Below are 24,359 nucleotides of genomic sequence, written 5' to 3' on the forward strand. Positions count from 1 at the left end.
GGGAACAGTTTTATTTAAACAATTTTCAGGCAAACATATATATATTTAACATGTGTAAATGCTTTTTGAGTTTAAGTTACGCCGTGTTATATGCCATGGAACTTGTGTAACAGCTGTTGGTTACAAAGTGTTCTGACTAAAAATATTTTGAAGCCTACAAATTAGTAAGTGATAGCATTACATTAAAGTTACTAAATCTTATGGGGACTTCCAGGCTCCTGAGTAGTTATGTGATACAGTTCAAATCAAAGGATTTTGAGGTTAAAGGGAAATGATACTTGTTTTTTTCTGTCATGTATATGAAAGAGCAGCTGTTAGACATGTTTATAATATTTTTTCTTACCAAAAAAGGTTAAGTAAAAGCTGTTTAAATTTAATATGAAACAAACAGTGCATGTTTATTTCCTAAGACTAATTGGCTGGTAAGGGCAGCTCACATAGAAAAGGTTGATTTATTCAGCACAGAAATATCAATATTTGAGTATCATAACCCTGTACATGTGATTTGACTTCTGGAAGGTTTAAATTCTCCACAAAAAAAATGAATTGCTCAGATATTTTAATATAACAGATAATTGTGTTTTTGCTTGTTTAACTGCAAACCTAGAAAAAAGAGTAAAAAGTCAGTCCACAAGTGTTTTGAAGTCAGTCCACAGGTGTTTTGAAGTCAGTCCACAGGTGTTTTGAAGTCAGTCCACAGGTGTTTTGAAGTCAGTCCACAAGTGTTTTGAAGTCAGTCCACAGGTGTTTTGAAGTCAGTCCCCAAGTGTTTTGAAGTCAGTCCACAGGTGTTTTGTAAATGTATCTGCTGTGGATGAGGTGAAGCTTTTGGTTGGAGTTCGTGGTGGTGGCCGTGTCATGAGTGAGGAGGTCCCTGAAAACTGGCACATGTGCCCTGACCTTAAACCTGTGACAATCCTATTTCATTAAAAATACTCTGAATTAAAGGGATATGAAACCCAATTGTTTCTTTCCTGATTCTGAACAACTTTCCAGGATACTTCTTTTATCTAGTTGCTTCATTCACTCCTAATCATTTCTTGAAAAGCATACCTAGGTACACTAAAAGCAGCAAAGCATTACTGGGAGCTTGCTGCTGATTGTGAGCTCATTGGCTCACCTGATGTTTTCAGATAGCTCCCAGTAGTTCATTGATGCTCCTTCAAAAAAAAAGGATACAAAGAGAATGTAGCTCATTTTAAAATAGAAGTAAACAGGAATATTGTTTAAAATTGTAAGCTCTATCTGAATCATAAAAGAAAAAATGTGTGTTTCATGTACTTTTAAGGATACATTAAAGGGCCGGTCTAGTCGAAATCCATCTTTCATGATTCCGATAAGTCATGCAATTTTAACTAACTAGATTTATTGTTATCAAATTTACTTTGTTCTCTTGGTATTCTTTGTTGAAAGCTCAACCTAGGTTGGCTCATAAACTGATTAACCTAATGACAGTTTTTTACAGATAGACAGCACTAGTTTATTTGTGCCATATAGATAACGTGCTTACTCCTGTGGAGTTACATAGGAGTCAGCACTGATTGGTTAAAATTAAAGCCTGTCAAAAGAACTGAAATAAAGGGCAGTCTGCAGAGGCTTACATAGAGGCTTAGATACAAGGTAATCACAGAGGTAAAAAGTATATTAAAATAAACATGTTGGTTATGCAAAACTGGGGAATGGTTAATAAAAGAGATTATCTATCATTTTAAACAATAAAAATTCTGAAGTAGACTGTCCCTTTAAGCATATTATAACTCTTAAAATGTAAATCTGCATTTTAGTCCTGCAGAATTTTGATATTATAATTTATGCCTATTTTAGTTTCTAAAGCACATTTTAAAATGTATCTTCAAAAATCCCAGAGACAATAAGGAAAGATTTCAATTGAAATCTACACAACATTTTAGGTGTGAAATTTCAAATGAATCAGGTGGTTAAAAGGGGATTCATTTTTTTCTCATCTAAAAGGGGGGATTTTAATATGTATCTGTATTTATTTTAAAACAGTTGTTTCTTTGCTGTAAATATAAATATTTGTTTGTTTGTGGGGGGTGTCATTGTCAAACAACAGTTTTCCTTTTCAGACAGGTCAGCTGTTCATAAAAATGTGCTTCCTGTTAGTTTAAAAAAATAAAACAAGTTTTAACTTTCTTTTTAAGCCAAAGCATTATTAGGGTAGATTAGAATTAGAATGTAATGTGTAATCAGGTAAGGGGGAGCCATTAGATATGTTATACCAGGGTGGGTAGACTAGAATGTAATGTGTAGTCAGGTAGGGGTAACCATGAGATTTGTAATACCAGGCTGGGAAGACTAGAATGTAATGTGTAGTCAAGTAATGGGGAGCCATTAGATATGTAATACCAGGGTGTGTAGACTAGAATGTAATGTGCAGTCAGGTAAGGGGGAGTCATGAGATGTGTTATACCAGGGTGGGTAGACTAGAATGTAATGTGTAGTCAGGTAAGGAGGAGTCATGAGATGTGTTATACCAGGGTGGGTAGACTAGAATGTAATGTGTAGTCAGGTAAGGAGGATCCCTGAGATGTTTAATACCAGGTTAGGTAGACTAGAATGTAATGTGTAGCCAAGTAAGGAGGAGCCATGAGATGTGTAATATCAGGGCGGGTAGACTAGAATGTAATGTGTAGTCAGGTAAGGAGGAGCCATGAGATGTGTAATACCAAGGTGGGTAGACTAGAATGTAATGTGCAGTCAGGTAAGGGGGAGTCATGAGATGTGTAATACCAGGGTGAGTAGACTAGAATGTAATGTGTAGTCAGGTAAGGAAGAGCCATGCGATGTGTAATACCAGGTTGGGTAGACTAGAATGTAATGTGTAGTCAGGTAAGGAAGAGCCATGAGATATGTAATACCAGGTTGGGTAGACTAGAATGTAATGTGTAGTGAGGTAAGGGGGAGTCATGAGATGTGTAATACCAGGTTGGGTAGACTAGAATGTAATGTGTAGTGAGGTAAGGGGGAGTCATGAGATATCTAATACCAGGTTGGGTAGACTAGAATGTAATGTGGAGTGAGGTAAGGAGGAGCCATGAGATGTGTAGTACCAGGTTGGGTAGACTAGAATGTAATGTGTAGTGAGGTAAGGGGGAGTCATGAGATGTGTAATACCAGGTTGGGTAGAGTTGAATGTAATGTGTAGTCAGGTAAGGAGGAGCCATGATATGTGTAATACCAGGGTGGGTAGATTAGAATGTAATGTTTAGTGAAGTAAGGGGGAGCCATGAGATGTGTTATAGCAGGGTGGGTAGACTAGAATGTGATGTGTAGTCAGATCAGGAGGAGTCATGATGAGATGTGTAATACCAGGCTGGGTAGACTAGAATGTAATGTGTAGTCAGGTACGGGGGAGCCATGAGATGTATAATACCAGGTTGAGTAGACTAGAATGTAATGTGTAGTCAGGTAAGGGACAGCAATGAGATGTGTAATACCAGGTTGGGTAGACTAGAATGTAATGTGTAGTCAGGTAAGGGGGAGCCATGAGATGTATAATACCAGGTTAGGTAGACTAGACTGTAATGTGTAGTCAGGTAAGGGGGAGCCATGAGTTGTGTAATACCAGGGAGGGTAGACTAGAATGTAATATGTAGTCAGGTAAGGAGGAGCCATGAGATATGTAATACCAGGGTGGGTAGACTAGAATGTAATGTGTAGTCAGTTAAGGAGGAGCCATGAGAAGTGTAATACCAGGTTGGGTAGACTAGAATGTAATGTGTAGTCAGGTAAGGAGGAGCCATGTGATGTGTAATACCAGGGTGGGTAGACTAGAATGTAATGTGTAGTCAGGTAAGGGGGAGTCATGAGATGTGTAATATCAGGGTATGTAGACTAGAATGTAATGTGTAGTCAGGTAAGGAGGAGTCATGAGATATGTAATACCAGGTTAGGTAGACTAGAATGTAATGTGTAGTCAGGTAAGGAGGAGCCATGAGATGTGTTATACCAGGTTGGGTAGAGTAGAATGTAATGTGTAGTCAGGTAAGGAGGAGCCATGAGATGTGTAATACCAGGGTGGGTAGACTAGAATGTAATGTGTAGTGAGGTAAGGGGGAGCCATGAGATGTGTTATAGCAGGGAGGGTAGACTAGAATGTGATGTTTAGTCAGGTAAGGAGGAGTCATGAGATGTCTAATACCAGGATAAGTAGACTAGAATGTAATGTGTAGTCAGGTAAGGAGGAGCCATGAGATGTGTAATACTAGGGTGGGTAGACTAGAATGTAACGTGTAGTCAGGTAAGGGGGAGTCATGAGATGTGTAATACCAGGGTATGTAGACTAGAATGTAATGTGTAGTCAGGTAAGGAGGAGTCATGAGATATGTAATACCAGGTTAGGTAGACTAGAATGTAATGTGTAGTCAGGTAAGGAGGAGCCATGCGATGTGTAATACCAGGTTGGGTAGACTAGAATGCAATGTGTAGTCAGGTAAGGAGGAGCCATGAGATGTGTAATACCAGGTTGGGTAGACTAGAATGCAATGTGTAGTCAGGTAAGGAGGAGCCATGAGATGTGTAATACCAGGGTGGGTAGACTAGAATGTAACGTGTAGTCAGGTAAAGAGGAGTCATGAGATGTATAATACCAGGGTGGGTAGAGTAGAATGTAATGTGTAGTCAGGTAAGGAGGAGCCATGCGATGTGTAATACCAGGTTGGGTAGACTAGAAAGTAATGTGTAGTCAGGTAAGGAGGAGCCATGAGATGTGTAATACCAGGTTAGGTAGACTAGAATGCAATGTGTAGTCAGGTAAGGAGGAGCCATGAGATGTGTAATACCAGGTTGGGTAGACTAGAATGTAATGTGTAGTCAGGTAAGGAGGAGTCATGAGATATGTAATACCAGGGTGGGTAGACTAGAATGTAATGTGTAGTCAGATAAGGAGGAGCCATGAGATGTATAATACCAGGGTGGGTAGACTAGAATGTAATGTGTAGTCAGGTAAAGAGGAGCCATACGATGTGTAATACCAGGTTGGGTAGACTAGAATGTAATGTGTAGTCAGGTAAGGGGGAGCCATGAGATGTATAATACCAGGTTGGGTAGACTAGACTGTAATGTGTAGTCAGGTAAGGGGGAGCCATGAGATGTGTAATACCAGGGAGGGATGACTAGAATGTAATGTGTAGTCAGGTAAGGAGGAGCCATGAGATATGTAATACCAGGGTGGGTAGACTAGAATGTAATGTTTAGTCAGGTAAGGAGGAGCCATGAGATGTGTAATACCAGGGTGGGTAGACTAGAATGTAATGTGTAGTCAGGTAAGGAGGAGCCATGAGATATGTAATACCAGGTTGGGTAGACTAGAATGTAATGTGTAGTCAGGTAAGGAGGAGCCATGAGATGTGTAATACCAGGGTGGGTAGACTAGAATGTAATGTGTAGTCAGGTAAGGGGGAATCATGAGATGTTTAATACCAGGGTATGTAGACTAGAATGTAATGTGTAGTCAGGTAAGGAGGAGTCATGAGATATGTAATACCAGGGTATGTAGACTAGAATGTAATGTGTAGTCAGGTAAGGAGGAGTCATGAGATATGTAATACCAGGGTGGGTAGACTAGAATGTAATGTGTAGTCCGGTAAGGAGGAGCCTTGAGATTTATAATACCAGGGTGGGTAGACTAGAATGTAATGTGTAGTCAGGTAAAGAGGAGCCATGCGATGTGTAATACCAGGCTGGGTAGACTAGAATGTAATGTGTAGTCAGGTAAGGGGGAGCCATGAGTTGTGTTATAGCAGGGTGGGTAGACTAGAATGTGATGTGTAGTCAGGTAAGGAGGAGTCATGAGATGTGTAATACCAGGGTAAGTAGACTGGAATGTAATGTGTAGTCAGGTAAGGAGGAGCCATGAGATGTGTAATACCAGGGTGGGTAGACTAGAATGTAATGTGTAGTCAGGTAAGGAGGAGCCATGAGATGTGTAATACCAGGGTGGGTAGACTAGAATGTAATGTGTAGTCAGGTAAGGAGGAGCCATGAGAAGTGTAATACCAAGTTGGGTAGACTAGAATGTAATGTTTAGTCAGGTAAGGAGGAGCCATGTGATGTGTAATACCAGGGTGGGTAGACTAGAATGGAATGTGTAGTCAGGTAAGGGGGAGTCATGAGATGTGTAATATCAGGGTATGTAGACTAGAATGTAATGTGTAGTCAGGTAAGGAGGAGTCATGAGATATGTAATACCAGGTTAGGTAGACTAGAATGTAATGTGTAGTCAGGTAAGGAGGAGCCATGAGATGTGTTATACCAGGTTGGGTAGAGTAGAATGTAATGTGTAGTCAGGTAAGGAGGAGCCATGAGATGTGTAATACCAGGTTAGGTAGACTAGAATGTAATGTTTAGTCAGGTAAGGAGGAGCCATGAGAAGTGTAATACCAGGGTGGGTAGACTAGAATGTAATGTGTAGTCAGGTAAGGGGGAGTCATGAGATATGTAATACCAGGTTAGGTAGGCTAGAATGTAATGTATAGTCAGGTAAGGAGGAGCCATGAGATGTGTAATACCAGGTTGGGTAGAGTAGAATATAATGTGTAGTCAGGTAAGGAGGAGCCATGAGATGTGTAATTCCAGGGTGGGTATACTAGAATGTAATGTGTAGTGAGGTTAGGGGTAGCCATGAGATGTGTTATAGCAGGGTGGGTTTGACTAGAATGTAATGTGTAGTCAGGTAAGGAGAAATCATGAGATGTGTAATACCAGGTTGGGTAGATTAGAATGTAATGTGTAGTGAGGTAAGGGGAAGTCATGAGATGTGTAATACCAGGGTAAGTAGACCAGAATGTAATGTGTAGTCAGGTAAAGAGGAGCCATGCGATGTGTAATACCAGGCTGGGTAGACTAGAATGTAATGTGTAGTCAGGTAAGGGGGAGCCATGAGTTGTGTTATAGCAGGGTGGGTAGACTAGAATGTGATGTGTAGTCAGGTAAGGAGGAGTCATGAGATGTGTAATACCAGGGTAAGTAGACTGGAATGTAATGTGTAGTCAGGTAAGGAGGAGCCATGAGATGTGTAATACCAGGGTGGGTAGACTAGAATGTAATGTGTAGTCAGGTAAGGAGGAGCCATGAGATGTGTAATACCAGGTTGGGTAGATTAGAATGTAATGTGTAGTGAGGTAAGGGGAAGTCATGAGATTTATAATACCAGGGTGGGTAGACTAGAATGTAATGTGTAGTCAGGTAAAGAGGAGCCATGCGATGTGTAATACCAGGCTGGGTAGACTAGAATGTAATGTGTAGTCAGGTAAGGGGGAGCCATGAGTTGTGTTATAGCAGGGTGGGTAGACTAGAATGTGATGTGTAGTCAGGTAAGGAGGAGTCATGAGATGTGTAATACCAGGGTAAGTAGACTGGAATGTAATGTGTAGTCAGGTAAGGAGGAGCCATGAGATGTGTAATACCAGGGTGGGTAGACTAGAATGTAATGTGTAGTCAGGTAAGGAGGAGCCATGAGATGTGTAATACCAGGGTGGGTAGACTAGAATGTAATGTGTAGTCAGGTAAGGAGGAGCCATGAGAAGTGTAATACCAAGTTGGGTAGACTAGAATGTAATGTTTAGTCAGGTAAGGAGGAGCCATGTGATGTGTAATACCAGGGTGGGTAGACTAGAATGGAATGTGTAGTCAGGTAAGGGGGAGTCATGAGATGTGTAATATCAGGGTATGTAGACTAGAATGTAATGTGTAGTCAGGTAAGGAGGAGTCATGAGATATGTAATACCAGGTTAGGTAGACTAGAATGTAATGTGTAGTCAGGTAAGGAGGAGCCATGAGATGTGTTATACCAGGTTGGGTAGAGTAGAATGTAATGTGTAGTCAGGTAAGGAGGAGCCATGAGATGTGTAATACCAGGTTAGGTAGACTAGAATGTAATGTTTAGTCAGGTAAGGAGGAGCCATGAGAAGTGTAATACCAGGGTGGGTAGACTAGAATGTAATGTGTAGTCAGGTAAGGGGGAGTCATGAGATATGTAATACCAGGTTAGGTAGGCTAGAATGTAATGTATAGTCAGGTAAGGAGGAGCCATGAGATGTGTAATACCAGGTTGGGTAGAGTAGAATATAATGTGTAGTCAGGTAAGGAGGAGCCATGAGATGTGTAATTCCAGGGTGGGTATACTAGAATGTAATGTGTAGTGAGGTTAGGGGTAGCCATGAGATGTGTTATAGCAGGGTGGGTTTGACTAGAATGTAATGTGTAGTCAGGTAAGGAGAAATCATGAGATGTGTAATACCAGGTTGGGTAGATTAGAATGTAATGTGTAGTGAGGTAAGGGGAAGTCATGAGATGTGTAATACCAGGGTAAGTAGACCAGAATGTAATGTGTAGTCAGGTAAGGAGGAGTCTTGAGATGTGTAATACCAGGTTGGTTAGATTAGAATGTAATGTGTAGTGAGGTAAGGGGGAGTCATGAGATGTGTTATATCAGGGTGGGTAGACTAGAATGTAATGTGTAGTCAGGTAAGGAGAAATCATGAGATGTGTAATACCAGGTTGGGTAGATTAGAATGTAATGTGTAGTGAGGTAAGGGGAAGTCATGAGATGTAATTGTATGTGATTAGCAGAGGCTTAAGACATTAAGCTCTTCTTGTGCTGGGACTGAAATTCACAGAACATGCATAGTGTGGTAATATCACTGTCTAATTTCAGGCTGTGTAACATCTATATAAACTAGTTTGCTTTGTGGTGTCCTGCTATACAAATGTTGAAGGTTTAACATTTTAATGCTTACTTATGTTGGTACTTACTGTAAAGTTATTCTTCCTATGCAAATGATGTGCTTGACAGTAAGGGAGGTGATGAGGAGCTTTAACCTGCAGAGCAAAAAGAAAATGCTCTCAAATGTGTACACATTTATTATTGCACTATTGCTGGCATAGAACGATGTGTTTAAACCATGCCAAAGGATTAAACACTATGGTGCATATTTATCAAGCTTCGCTACTTCATAACCTGTCCTTCTGCTCTGAGGCCGTGGACAGAAATCGCCAGAAATCAACCCGATCGAATACGATCGGGTTAATTGACACCCCCTGCTAGCGGCCAATTGGCCCCGAATCGACAGGGGGCGTCATTGCACCAGCAGTTCACAAGAACTGCTGGTGCATTGATAAATGCCGACAGCGTATTGAGTTTGGCTATAGAAACGCAACAGCAACAAATATGATTGTAATGCATTAAAAAAATATTTATTTCACCCTCACCTAGGGCCAGATTACGAGTGGAGCACAAAATATCGCTTACGCGAGAGCGATATTTGCCATACAGAAAATTTTAATTTTAAATATATATGTATATACCTGTACCTATTCATATAGATATACTGTATAGGTAAAGATATCTATTTTACATTAACACTATCACAAGTATATAGAAATATATAGTTAATATTTTAAAAAATAATATTTTAACAACATAGGAATGTAAAATATGCAATACTGTAAATATTGCTAAATAACCCATAGAATATATATATTAGATATATGCGCATTTAGATCCTTCATTAGGAGGGGCATGCAGGGGGAGAATACTGCTTCGGAGCCCCAGTGTTTCAGGCCCGATCAGAGCGAGCCTGAAACGCTAGTTATGTACACTTTAGGTGGCGGATAACAATCATCTTGATCTTATTGGATTGAGATGATTGACAACCCCCTCTTGCGCGATTGGCCGCATGCAAGGAGGCGGCATTGCACAATCAGCGAATTGTTCATTGTTAACTGCAGGTAGCATACTGCTGCCTGCTCACCACAAGGCTTGGCATGCAAAGGTCAAGACAGTGAATCTCGTCCACCCTGCCATTGATAAATTGAGCCCTCTGTCTCAACTGAATGACAGTGCTGGTCTAACATAAATAAATCTGTTTCAGCACAATGACGCAAAACTATTTTATAAAAATAGTAAAAAAAAAATCAGTGAACCCAGCATCATTATAAAGTTTTGCCTCAGCTTTAACTCTTTAAAAATGTGGTGTCCTCACTTGATATATCTAACACTATGTTTTGCAATTTTGCTTCAGTGGGGAAAAATAAAGAATGAAATAAAACTTTGATGAATTTCTTCTACTAAGTGATAAAATAAATTGAATTTCAAAAGCATAAACACAGAAAAGCAGGAATGCATTTTACAGAAAGGGCTAGAGGGCTCCAACCATTGCTATTATCAAGTAAATAAGTAGCCTCTGTACTTAGAAGTGATAACAAAAATAAGAAATAGCTGTGAATACTTTCTCAATGTGAGAGAGATAAAGCAGGGATATGATTCATCAAACGAAATGGACAAGTCGAGAGCTACACTATCTGGGGCAAACACCAATCAAGTTTAAATTATTATAAATACGCTTCAACCAGTTAACATACTTCTGAATATTTAACAATGCAGTCAGCAGTATTGTATCAGATGAGGGATTAATACGCACACTCTTGTAAAAAAACAAAACAGTATTACGCAAAAAAAATAAAAATAAAATCAGAAAATAACCAATCCCATTAATATCCTGAAAGAAAATGTCATAGCTATGTTGTTAGTTTGTTAGCGCAGGTTTTATAGCAAGCAAAGGAAAGAATTCTTCATCACAAATGTCATCAAATTCGTGTATTCTGAAGCTGATCAGGGTCTCACTGCAAGGCAAAAAAATGCAGCTGGATTAATTTGTGGAAGATTGAGAGAAAAATGAGTGTTATCCATTTTTTTCCCCTCGAAAACCTATTCTAAATCACTAATTATAAAGCTGTAGTCATTTATTTCTTTTCAACCACGCGAAGAACACAAATTGAAAAATCAATACAGTGAACATGGGAAAACGTGATTGCATTCAGTCTTTATATGCAATTGATTAAGGACAGGAAATTAAGGTGTCCAAGATTAAACTTGCCCATGGACTTTCAATGTGTGTGTGTATATATATATATATATATATATATATATATATATATATATATTTATATACCCACAAATTTATAGATAACAATTACATTTTTAGTTTCCATGACTAACGCTAAGTGCTAATTTCTTTAAAATGTTGTCTTCTGCGTATTTGTAACAAATAATCTCATCTACTTTATAGGTTAAAATAATACAGTTATTTTGTCTGCATTATATATTTATACACAAACTCGGGCTATTGTTGGAAAATGTTCCATCTATGTTTAGACAATAATTGCATTTAATTAAGTAAACATACAATTGATTTCAGATACTATCTATTCTCTTTTTTGCTAAAGGCAATTAAATTGATGCATACTGGCTTCAATGAACTAAACACTAAATTACTGACAGCCGAATTATCTTATAAATTGGCTGCAAAGACTATTAGCCAGGGACTTATGAAACATTGCTTTGACCAATGCCATATGTCTTTATTGACTATTAACATTACTTACAGCACATAACACTTTTTCAGCTATACATCTGTTTTTTTCCCAGTAGCTGTGGACACTTTTGATCATGGAATGTTAATGTTTAAAGCTTAAATTTCTTAATGGATGTCTTTATCTAGGCCTAAAAAGGGCAATACAGTTTGTATGTGTGCGTGGTGATCAGAGAAACTTGTCACAAATAATTGCTTCTAACTAGTCTGATATGTCATAAATGCATTTTGAGTGGTGTGTTTGAAAATACATTCAAAAGGATGTGAAAAGAATGGCTACTGGCTCTGTGACACGAGATTCGATCTTCACAAACCTGCAAGAAAGGGGAGGAAAAAAAATAAAAAATAAAACAAAAAGCCACACATATGCGCCCTACAAAAGAACAGACCAGATCACAGCTGGAAGAAAGGCAAACCTTTTAATCAGCTCCTTGAAATACAAGCTGCATGAAGCTAGAATATTTTGATGGACTTCAAACGTTTTGCCTTCAACAACAATTTTCAGGTCTGTAAACTCTTTCGATCTGCGCTGTTGATTCAACTCCTTCAACATTTCTGTAGAACAGAAAAGACAGACATTGCCAAGGTTCCAATTAAGAATTTTCTCTCTTTTTTTTAAAAAATAAATAAAAAAATCAATAAAAAAAATCCATAAATATGAGAATGAAGAAAAACAACAGATATTTCCAAGTTTGTTTGTTTTATGTGTGGTTTTTTTGTTGTTGTTGTTGTCAAAACTGACAGTAAAAAAAGAGATCACAGACACCATAAATAAAATAAGCAGGAATCTAAAAATCACTCAAATTTGCAAAAGTTACACAGAAAAGGGAAGTTATCACAAGCATCAAAAGGAAAAATAAATAAATAAAAAATGGAAAAAAAACAACATTGATAAAGATAATATTAGAAACATTGGTTTGGGTACAAAATAATGCTAAAATCACATTAAAATAGTGTTAAAGTTGTTACATTGAGTAGTTTTGTAATCATTTATGATTTTTCTCCAGTTTCAAATCCTTATTCTTACCATGTAATACACAGTATAAGCGCTAAGAAGAGGTAATAGCTGTAAGAACAATACACCATTGGCTTCTATTTATTATAAAGTAAGTTAGAATTCTGTGCACACCAAAGCAAACAGTTATATTAATACAAGCAATAAGTTGTGTGATTCTTTTCTCAGAACAAACATTTTCTCCCAATCAGCATGCTGACAGTAAAATGACTATGCTCAAACTAGTACAAGAGGAGAATTTGGAATTTGAAACCATTAGTGGTTACAGTTCCCTGGAGATGTTCCTTCATGGAATGCAAGTGCTGATATCATATACATGATCTCTCTGCAGTACAGCCAGTAAAAATCAGCTCAATCACATCTGAGGATGAGTGCCAACAATATCTAGCTATCCGGACATACCTTGTAGATGCAATCCTCTTGTGTTTCTTTGTAAGGATCTTGTTGTAAGCACATCACCATGATATTCAACACTTATGCATTTGTTCAGCGAACCTTATTGGTTTAAAGGGACATGAAACACAATTTTTTTTTCTTTCATGATTCAGATAGAGAATACAATTTTTAAAAAGTTTCGAATTTATTTCTATTATCAAATTTGCTTTGTTCTCGTGTTATTCTTTGTTGAAGTGATATCTAGATAGGGAGCGTGCACTTTTATGGAGCATTAAATGACGGGAAATTGTGCTGCGATCTAGAGCTCTTGCTGAAAACCAGAAAACAAGGAACTATAATAAAAGTAAATAGGAAAGGTGTTTAAAATGTTCTATATGAATCATGAAAGAAAATGTTGGGGTTTTATGCCCCTTTAATAATGGTTAGGCTTGCTTCTATGCCAAAACTACATTTTAGATGCTAAATTGTTTCAATTTTGAATGTTTATCTTTGCTCTATATATTGATATGGTTAATCCCTGTTAGTATTTCAGACTTATGAAACATTAACAGGTTTATATGTGAGAAAAAAATAATTCAACCCAAAACAAAATAAAGTCTTCATCTTTGTCATTCACATGTTTCAAACAGTTCTTTTAATTGCATTTCAAACAGCCTTTAAACTCCTGACTTCAACCTCCATCAATTTGAAAACTTGCATTTTCCAGTAATAAATATACAGCAGTCTGCAGGAACTATAGATAAAGAAAACGTGTGTTTTTGTTGTCCAGCACAATGCATTTAGAGCAAGCCATCTCATAAATGATTAGAAAATATAAATAATTATGCTTAATTGTAAAAAAATCTTTAGAGTTTTTGCAATAGGTCAAGGTCTTCTGCATTACTTCAACAGACTTAGACTACGTTCACCAATAGCAGATTGTGACAACTTTTGCTGACACAGGGCATTTTACTTATTAAACTATTTTTATACCATATTTATTATTTGTTGTATTAAATGCCTATAATAAAAAAAAACAAAAAACACATTACCCCCAAGTTTAAAGCGACATTATATTTTTTTCCATATGCATAGTATATTAAAGTGACAGTAAAGTCAAAACTAAACATTCATGATTCAGACAGAGGGGCATATTTATCAATCTCCATAACTTGTCTGCCTGCTCTGAGGCCGTGCCGCGGACAGAAATCAACCCGATCTCATACGATCAGGCTGATTGACATCCCCTGCTAGTGGTCGATTGGCCACGAATCTGCAGGGGGCGGCATTGCACCAGCAGTTCTCAAGGACTGGCATTTATCGATGTGCAGCAGACATGATACACTACTTCGTATCATGTCCGCTTGCACATTGATAAATATGCCCCAGAGCGTGCAGTTGTAAACAATTTACTTCTAATTTACTTCTTTTATCACATATGCTTTGTTCTCTTAGTATCCATTGTTGATAAATAAAGCTAGGTAGACTGACAGGAGCTTAGGAGCGTACATGTGTCTTCAGCATTCACATGGTTATAAACATGGTTATAAACATTGTTGCAAATACTGCTGCCAAATGGCTAAAGACATGTGCACTCTCCTGAGCATACCTAGGATTACTTTTGAACAAAGGATACCAAGAGAACTGAGCATTTTAATTGTAAGCACTGTGTTGCCAAATTTTTAAAACCGTAAATTTAGAGCTGTTGACACAACCCTTGAGAGCCTGTTGAGCAGGTTAATCGCCGCTATTCTGCTTTGGCCAATTACAGATAGATTTGACAAAGCTCCTGCACTTATTGGGGTATTACCAGTGTAGCATGTGGCAGGGTCAGCTAAAACTACATCATACTTAAAGTGACATTAAACTGTTTGGCACTACTACACTAGCATGGTTATTACTCCCTATGCTATTGCTTTCCCTCCTGCCCCTGTAAGCTCTGTTCAATTCCATTCTCTTATTTAAACCTTATAAATGTGCCAGATAATGAAGCTCCGCCTCTTTATTCAGGTCTCCGCCATCTTGTGGCACAGGTATTACCAGACACTGTGACAGAAGCAGCATTTACAGATCAGTAAGGTTGGCAATTGTATAATGTGCTTCAGATTAGGGTGCACAATACAAAGTAGGAACTTTACATTTTCATCAACTGAATTGTTCTTCGTTATTGTTGAGTTCCTTTTAAAGGGACAGTCAACTCCAAAAATGTTATTGTTTAAAAAGATCCCTTTATTACCCATTCCCCAGTTTTGCACAGCCAACTTGATTATATATATATATATACTTTTAACCTCTGTGATTAACTTGTATCTAAGCCTCTTTTTACAGCCCTCTGATCACATGGTTATTTATTTATTATCTGTTGACCAATTAGTGCAGTGCTGTGCACAGCCCACGGCCGTGAGTACAATGTTATCTATATGCCCCACATGAACTTGTAGTCTCCTGTTGTGAAAAGCTAATAAAAAAGCATGTGATAAGAGGCTGTCTGCAGTGGCTAAGAAACTTAGAGGTTTAAATGTTATAAAGTATATTCATATAACAATGTTGGTTGTGCAAAGCTAGGGAAAGGGTAGGAAAGGTGTTATCTATCTTTTTAAACAATAACAATTTTGGCGTTGACTGCCCCTTTAAATACATTTTGTGTAACTTTAAAACTGTAAAAAAATTACAAAAATGAGGCTTAAAGTCTCTCCTCTGTTTTTCATCTGACCCAAAATAAATCTTAAACTGCCCGACTCACTGCTGCAACTGCAATCCACGAGACAAGCTACCCCTAACCTTATGTCTCTTCTCCCTCAACCAGAGTAGACTGTAAGCTCTTTGGATCAGGCCCTTTTCCTCCTGTACTAGATCTGTACGTTTTTGTATCTAATCACAAACCCTTGCATCCAGCGCTACCGAATTATGAGGCGCAATATGAATTTATGATGATAATAATAATAATGTTGTCTCTTCAACCATTATATTAGTGGCAAAAGGCCTAGTTTAATCTTCCTCTTACTATGGTCATTCCACAGTTATGTACTCTGTGCTTGGAATTCATTCTGTCAAACTCTTAGCAATTAACATAAGCAAAATTAGTAAGAAATTCTTAGGTACATGAGAGTAAATACTGAAATGTGCCCAAGTGCATTTCCTTTTAAAGGGACACTAAAACCAAACGTTTTCTTTAATGATTCAGATAGAGCATGCAATTTTAAGCAACTTTCTAATTTACTCTTATTATCAATTTTCTTCGTTCTCTTGCTATCCTTATTGTAAAAGCAGGAATGTAAAGCTTTGGAACCAGTCCATTTTTGGTTCAGACCTGGGTCATATAGCCTCTGACAAAGCAGAGAGGAGCCCGCGAAACGCATAAGGCCACGCCCATAATCTTACTAAAGGAGAAGTGAGTGTGAACGCTAAAAGGATTGAACTGTAGCCGGCTAACACGGTTCAACCTATTCAGCGCTATCACACGATCTCCATATTCGTGTGTTTATTACACTTTATTACACACATATATCCCAGACAGCTATCTATCGTTAAAGTTCCCTATATACCAAAGCTCTAGATACTTTAAGGATCTCTGCAGACACAGGGGGAACACAGAAACGGTACAGTGAGTGTGATATCAATTTATGTATCAACAAATAAAGTGTTACTTTTAATACTTACACTTAGATCGTGGATGCGCTCTATCTTTTCTCTTTTTTAGAGTTACTTGTTACAGAACCTGGGTTATGCTTGCTTATTAGTTTGCTAAATGTAGCCACCAATAAACCAAACACTATCCAAGGTGCTGAACCTAAAATGGGCTGGCTCCTAAGCTTTAAATTCCTGCTTTTAAAATAAAGATACCAAGAGAATGAAGAAAAATTGATAATAGGAGTAAATTAGAAAGTTGCTTAATATTACATGCTCCATCTGAATCATTGAAGAAAGAAATTGGGTTTAATATCCCTTTAAAAATGCTTCTGGTAAATGCTATCACATATTCAGTAGCATATGGACATATGCTGCACATACACCAGCATTCAAGTACTAAGCCAACAGTGCCGTATCTAAAGCAACTTAAAGTGAAAATAAATTTACCATTATCATGATCCAGGATATCATTAATCTACCAAATTAAATAGGACTTTCATTTATGAATCTTGATCAATCGATGTAAAAACAAAGTTGTATCCATTATTTATCCATTTGCGAGTATACACTAATGCAAGCCGTATTTTTTTGGGTTGTTTTTTTCTGCTGATCACATTTCTGTATCAGCCAACTAAAATTCTGGCCGTTAGGCGGCCGTCTGTACACGTCACTTGCCTACTTTACCCTGTGCACATGCGTGATTGTCCTCTCGCTCATCTCTGCATCCACGCTCGCTCACGATTAGCGCATGTGTATTGGCAAGATCCAGGAATTCCCATAAGACTCAGAATCGCGCTTGCGCTGACGTCATTGAGATCGGCGTTTGGCGCCTGCGCTGTTTCACGAAGCCTCGTGAACGCACTCTAGGCTGACGTAGAAAGCGGGTGGGACCGCTCTATACGTCAAACACAAGAAAAGAAGGAAGTAATATCTGGGCGGAGTCAGACATCGCAATGGTAGGGAGATAACAACATAGAAATCTTCAACATTTTTTTTTTTTTTTTTAAAGTTAGCAATTATGTTAGGGTAAGCTTAATTAATGCATTCATGTCTTGCATAGTATAACACTTAATCTTCACTTTAAAGGGACACTGTAGTCAAAAATCATTTGTTCATAGTATACATTGAAATAAACACATTTGCAATGGTCATCACGTTGTAAATATATACCGTTTATAATATATTAGCCTATGAAATTGTATTTTTTTCCAAACCCACTTACATTCTATCCATTACCGATTTCCAATCCTGGATGACAACTCCAGTTGGAAGATGGCGACTCTTCGACACGATGCGCATGGGCGAGCTACCGCAACATCATCGAATACGTCACCGTCAAGAAGACACGCTCTATGTCGGCTTCTGTGCCTCAATATGCGCATGCAAGAGTACTCCAATCCAATTGCGCATGCGGAGATTGATGGAATTGAATATTAATGAGATGCAAATGCTCGCCATCCGATTGGCAAGTGTTTTATACTGTGGACGGCCCATATTTGAGGGCTGGATGAGGTGATGTCATGGGGATAAAATAAAAATGTATTTTAATAATAAATGGAGCTTTGTTTCAACACAGAATAAGGTACATTTGATTTGTGTTATAATTGTATTGTGAAAAGTATGGTCCATTTGGCATAAAAAAAAAAAAAAACTTAGTAATCCTTTAAGTAATTGCTGACACAATATATACTACTATCTACTCTCTGATCTGGTACAGTGTTTGAGTGTTCACCATGGATACAATAAGTGTTTTTACTAGAAGCATTTTTTTTTAATACAAGTATATTGCAAAATGTTTCAATTCAAGATTGAAATGCCATTTCAGTGTTGACCTTTGTGGTCCTTTAAATTTGCATTAAAAAAAATATCTTTCATAATATAATAAAAAAAATCTTGTAAAAATATACATAATTTATGACCTCCCGACTTTAAAATCTATTTCCCTAAAATATAACCTTGTATAACTCTACATTACTTATTACTATAAGATATTTACTATTTACTATAAGATATTTACAAACCCTATTAATACTAAAACATTTACAGACCAGAACCTTCTATTCCTAAATTGATTCCTCTGAGCCCTTTGTGGTCCTTTAAATTTGCATTAAAAAAAATATCTTTCATAATATAATAAAAAAAATCTTGTAAAAATATACATAATTTATGACCTCCCGACTTTAAAATCTATTTCCCTAAAATATAACCTTGTATAACTCTACATTACTTATTACTATAAGATATTTACAAACCCTATTAATACTAAAACATTTACAGACCAGAACCTTCTATTCCTGAATTGATTCCTCGGAGCCCATTTTAAGAAGATAATTCTCACTGCACATTAAAGCCAGGAGGGGAATTCTTACTAGAATTTTTATTTTAATCTGGGATTAAATGGTGCATTTAAGTATTTTAAGTATTTAAATATTTTATTCAAAACAATTTAGCAGAATGTATGTGAGGTTATATACATGCCTGGCACGAGCCACTCAGTGCATAGTTGGCAGTTTATGTGGGGACATTAAAACAGGTCATGGAAATAACAGTTTGTATTTTAGAACTGCAGCCTTTAACTTCAGCAGCCATTTTACTCTTTCCCTAATACATGAACCTATCAGCAAATTCCTACAACAGGAAATTCAACCAATAAACATTGCTTGGATTTTTACCACATGGATTTGGTTTTCCATGAAGAACGTATTTAGGACTAGATTACAAGTGGAGAGCTATATATCGCTTTCAAGAAAGCGATATTAGCATTCCACTTTGTAATACCAGCGCACAATAATGTGCGCTGGTATTACAAGTTCACAGCAATGCGAACGCAAGCTTGCGTTTGCAATGCTGGGAAGCATTTGCGCCCATGAGTAGAAGTGTTGGCAGCATATTTAAATATATATATATATATATATATGATTATATACATAAATATTTATGTGTTAATATGTGTATTTACACAAATTAACACATAAATATATATGTACTGTATATAAGCATATAGATATATATTTACAGGAAACACACAGTTTCCATAGACCATATGTAAAGGCACTTTTCAGTGCCATTTTTTTTTAACACCCCACTCCCACCAAATTTAGCCCCAAAATACTGTCTGGTGCAGTAATTTTATTAAAAAATAAAGATTCTGTTATTTTTATTTTTTAATAAAAATACGCTAGACTGTATTTTGGGGCCCATTTATAAAATTAATCAGAGATCTGATCTCTGGTTAATTTTATAAGTGCTAATTGCTACCGTGAGCTTGTGGTAGCAATAACCAGCCACTGTTACGGGCTAGTTAATTATTGCGTGCTCGCAAACGGGCGCTCCACTTGTAATCTAGCCCTTAATTGTTTATATAAAATTCAAAACAGAATCATAAAATAAACACCTTGTAATTACCAGAAATTTAAGTTGTGTTTCTATTGAATAACTTAGCTAAGTCTTAACTTCTTTTTTACTGCCATTATTTTTACAATAGAAAAACTTTGCCTTATTTGGAGGAACCAATCTAGTCTTTAGTCCACAGACAACAAGGCTAGCCACTATCATAACGTTAGTATAACATTAATTGTTTTGCAATAAACATTTACTAACATAAATGCTTCTAGGTACGTGGGTGCCCTGTGCACCTGCATTAAAATGCTGCGCCTGCTCAGACAACCTACATATATTGTGCTGGCAATGACTCATCACTGATAAATGCCACCATGCGCTCCCTGTGCAGATGCAAATTTAAATGAAGGTGCACAAGCTACAGTATATGAGCATATGCTCCATGAACAGTAAAAGTTATCACTCAAATAGTCATAACTTTTACTAGAATCATTTTCCTAATCGATGAGTACTGGAAAACGCTTCTATATACAATTGGAATGCACAGCAACTACTTACATTTTTAGTTTGTATTTTCTTTGAAATATCAATGAAATCAGGACTGTCTATCTATTTATCTATTTATCTATCTATCTATCATCCATCTAGCTCTCATTGAAGAGTTTAGTTTTTTACCTTGGACCAGGTATTTAGGATATCATGATATGTGGCAGACCCTAGGCTGTAGGTGTCACACAAAAATATAATAAAAGGTTATTAACAGTACTCAAATTGTATTTCTATATACGCTTAAACTCTTTGAACCAGGTAATGTTTTAGTGAAACACGATGTATAATAGCAAACACACTATCAAATATTGCTGTGCTTATGTGCAATAGTAAAATGCTATATAACTTACAGCGTTTTCTTTTTTTGTTTGCCTGTTACCTCCCTTTAACAGTATATATATATATATATATATATATATATATATATATATATATATATATATGTATATATATAATTTACAATGCTAGCAAAATGTCTTAAACAATGCCCTGTTACCTCCCTTTAACAGCTGCCTTATTTTTGTCTTTTTAACACAGACAAATATCATAAGGGTACATTTATTATTCAGCTGTGCAGCCTTTATGTTTTGAGGAAAAATCTTTCTCCTGGTTGTCTTTTCCATCTATAAAATTTGACTACAAGTGATTTGTATTATTAAACAAAGTAGAGACAGAAGGAAATAGCTCTGACACTTGTTTCAAATACTCGGTTCCTTTACAGAACCGCAGACCTTAGCAAACACCCCCACCCTACTTACTTTAGACTCTACGTGTCTATTTGTAAGAAACAACCAAACACTTCTTATTTGGTCTGAGCTAATAAAAATGCAAGAAGAAGTAACAGAATATTTCAGTGTATAATTACACAGGCAAGGTAAGTAAATGTCACCCTGCAAACTTATGTATATTTAATGGAAGCACAGCAATGCCTGAAAGGCTAATTATTCTGTAGTGAAATGGGTCAGTGTACTCTGGAGAGCGAGAAGATGATTAGGTGCAGTGCTGAACTAATATCATCCTTGTCATCTTCATAATGGAGAATAGAGACTTTTGTCCAACCAGCTCTGCACATTTCATATTTTTAATCTTTTATTTTGAAAAGATCGTAAATCCTCTTGAATCTTGTAAAAAAAGTAAATAAAAAAATTGCAGTTTGAATGCAGTAGATGCTTAAGTTTAACAAAAGTAATGATTCACATTTCATTATGGAGTAACAAAAGATATCTTGGTGCCTGCTTTCAATAAACAATAGAATTTGTTATAGGCACAAAAGGTTAATGCCAAGTGTAACTTCGTATGAATAGGAAAAGATAACATTTGCACAAAAGAGTTGAAGATTTTTTTTATATCACCATAGCTATAGGATTTAAAGAGAGGGGAGAAAAAAGTTATGATTCTTCATGTGTATCCTAACTTAGGCCCACAGATGTCACTTTATATTTGATTCACACAGACAAAAAAAATATCTTGCTTCAATAGAATCTGAACTTGGTAAGATTCACTCTTCATATTGGGATGAAATAACTATTATGCCAACTGTTGTAATGGAGAGAAGCTATAATTACATAAGGATTTGATAGCACACTAGATGATACTATAAATCTAAAATAAATTAATTGGCCTCAACTCTAAAACATCCTGTGATGGTGAAGAGATAAAGGAAACAATAGGAATCAAAAAGGCAGTAGAGATGGGTGAATGCTTCAGGAAATTCTTTAAAAATAGAACGGGTGTACCAAAATAATTTGTTCTAAACAAATATTGAAAGTTTCTAATGCACAATACTTAGCTCCTTTAGTCTGTTGTCTGGTTGTAATCCACACTTCAATTTTGTTAAAGGGACATTAACCCCTTACGTTGCTGGTCTATCTATGGGGGTGGGGATGTTAAAAAGCATTCCTAGGTAGGCTCAGGAGCTGGGAACTAGCAGTTTGATTGGTGGCTGTACATATATGCCTCTTTTCATTGGCTTACTGATGTGTTCAGCTAGCTCCCACTAATGCATTGCTCCTCTTTCAATTAATGATACCATAAGAATGAAGCAAAATTAACAATATAACTATTTTTTAACATTTAAGGTTGTTAAATAAATGCCCTTATGCATTCCATGCTGCAAACAGCAGTCATAGGTATATGTTGCATGTTTGCTGACTATTTAGGACTTTCCTTATATTAAATGTAACATTCCAAGGATTTCCATTTAGATATTTGAATATTAACATTCAAATATTGATTTTCATAAATATAAATTCAAATATATAGCAATATGTAGTTAAATGTAATATTCAATCCAATAACACATACAATATTGAAATGTTAATATTTGTACTATAGTACAACTAGATGTCAAGGGTAAAATTTGACATATGAATACTACAGTAAATATAAACAGCACATAATGATACTACTGGTGTAATATTAAATGGCAAGAGACTTAGGTTTGACCAGAATATCTTGTGTACATTTCATTGATATATAAATTATTCCTAACTTAGACGTGTGGCTAAATCACATTTACACAAATACATAAGGGATGGAACAAACTTATTTATATTACGGTCTACATCACAGTGCCCTATATTCCCTTATGCAAATCCTGCAGATACATTGTCTTTGCAGCCTCTTCTTATGCTATAAATGGAATGATATTATACCAAGAAATCTGCTTTATTTATATTCAGTTATTTCAGGTGGGAGCAGAGAATGATTGTGATGATTAATGTGGGGACAAAGAAAGAAATAGAAGAGGAATGAAGAAGAGTTAGTAGGAAAGAGAGACAAAAAGGAAGACATTGAAGAAAAAAGGAGGTGAAGAGAGGAGAATGATGAGAAGGAGGGAAAGGATAGAGAGAAAGGGGAAGGAACTGAGAGAGAGGGAAAGGAGATATAGGGAGGAAAAGGAGGAGAGAGAGGGGGAGAGGTGAAAGAAATGGGGAAGGAATAAAGGAAGGAAAGAACAATTATAAGAAGCAGGATAGAGGTGGATAAGTGGGGATAGAATGAAGGAAAAGAGTTTGACATGAGGGGGTGAGGGGGTAAAGGGAGAGGAAGAGGAAAGAAAAGTGGATAGAGAAGGGGAGGGAGAGGGATGTGGAGAGTTGCAGAGGATGGGAAAGTGATAAGGCCAGATAGAAAAGGGAGACAACTAGAGAGAAAATGGTGGAGGAGGTGAGAGACAAAGAGAGAAAGATATAAGAGAGAAAAGGCAGGGGGATAAGGGAGGAGGAGGTAGAGAAGAATGAAAGGAAAAAGAGAAAAATACAGAAGGGGAGAAAAGTGAAGAGAAAGGATGGTGGGAGAACAAGAGAAGACATTAAAAGAGACAGAAGAGTGTGTGGGAGAGAGAAGGGAAAGAGGAGAGACTGAGAAGGAAGGGAGGAGAGAAAAAGGTAAGAGAGAAAATTTTAAATTAAAGTGAATGTCAATTTTTTAGGATATGAAAGTATCATTCAATAGCTTATCACTATATCAATTAAACCGCCACTTTAATTTTTTAATAAAATGTATAATAAATTTTATATTATAATATGAAATTTAGTCTCTTATATTTACCAGCTCCTCCCACCCGCAACTTCTTTGTCTTATTCAATCCTACGTATACAGCGGTCCCACCCGCTGTTTACGTAGTGGCAATGCACGCTCCAAGCGATGCTAAACACCTCACACAGTCCAATAACTGTAATTGCGCATGCGCGAAATGTGCATGAGCTTCAGATATCGTTGTCAGAACTGTCTAACGCAAGCGCAGTACAGACGCGTGACGACAGCAAAAGGGGTTTGGTCACCCCGTGGAAAATACATTTATTGGTTCTGATGATCGAGCCTACCCTGTCAATCAATGATGAAAAATGCCGGGCGGACGATTATAATTACGAATGCGAGGATATTAAATTAAAATACTCGGTAATTACAATCTTTAAAAAAATATTATGAATTAAAGTGCTGTTATTTTAATTTTAAAGTTAATGTGAACTTTAGAGACCATGCTGACTTTACATTCACTTTAAGTGAAAATGAGAGAGAAAAAAGGAAATGCTAAAGATAAAAAAGAGAAGGTA

General features: G+C 36.8%; 1 protein-coding gene across 1 annotated transcript in view; it reads right to left on the bottom strand.

The window, feature by feature from the left end:
* KLHL29 (kelch like family member 29) overlaps positions 1 to 24,359 on the bottom strand; it is a 1,611,012-nt gene that overhangs the window by 359,944 nt on the left and 1,226,709 nt on the right. Inside the window, exon 7 of the mRNA XM_053709637.1 lies at positions 11,810 to 11,948. Coding sequence (XP_053565612.1) covers positions 11,810 to 11,948 — 139 coding nt within the window. The remainder of the gene's footprint in view (positions 1 to 11,809; positions 11,949 to 24,359) is intronic.

This window comes from Bombina bombina, chromosome 4 (assembly GCF_027579735.1).
Source record: "Bombina bombina isolate aBomBom1 chromosome 4, aBomBom1.pri, whole genome shotgun sequence".
Lineage (NCBI taxonomy): Eukaryota > Metazoa > Chordata > Amphibia > Anura > Bombinatoridae > Bombina > Bombina bombina.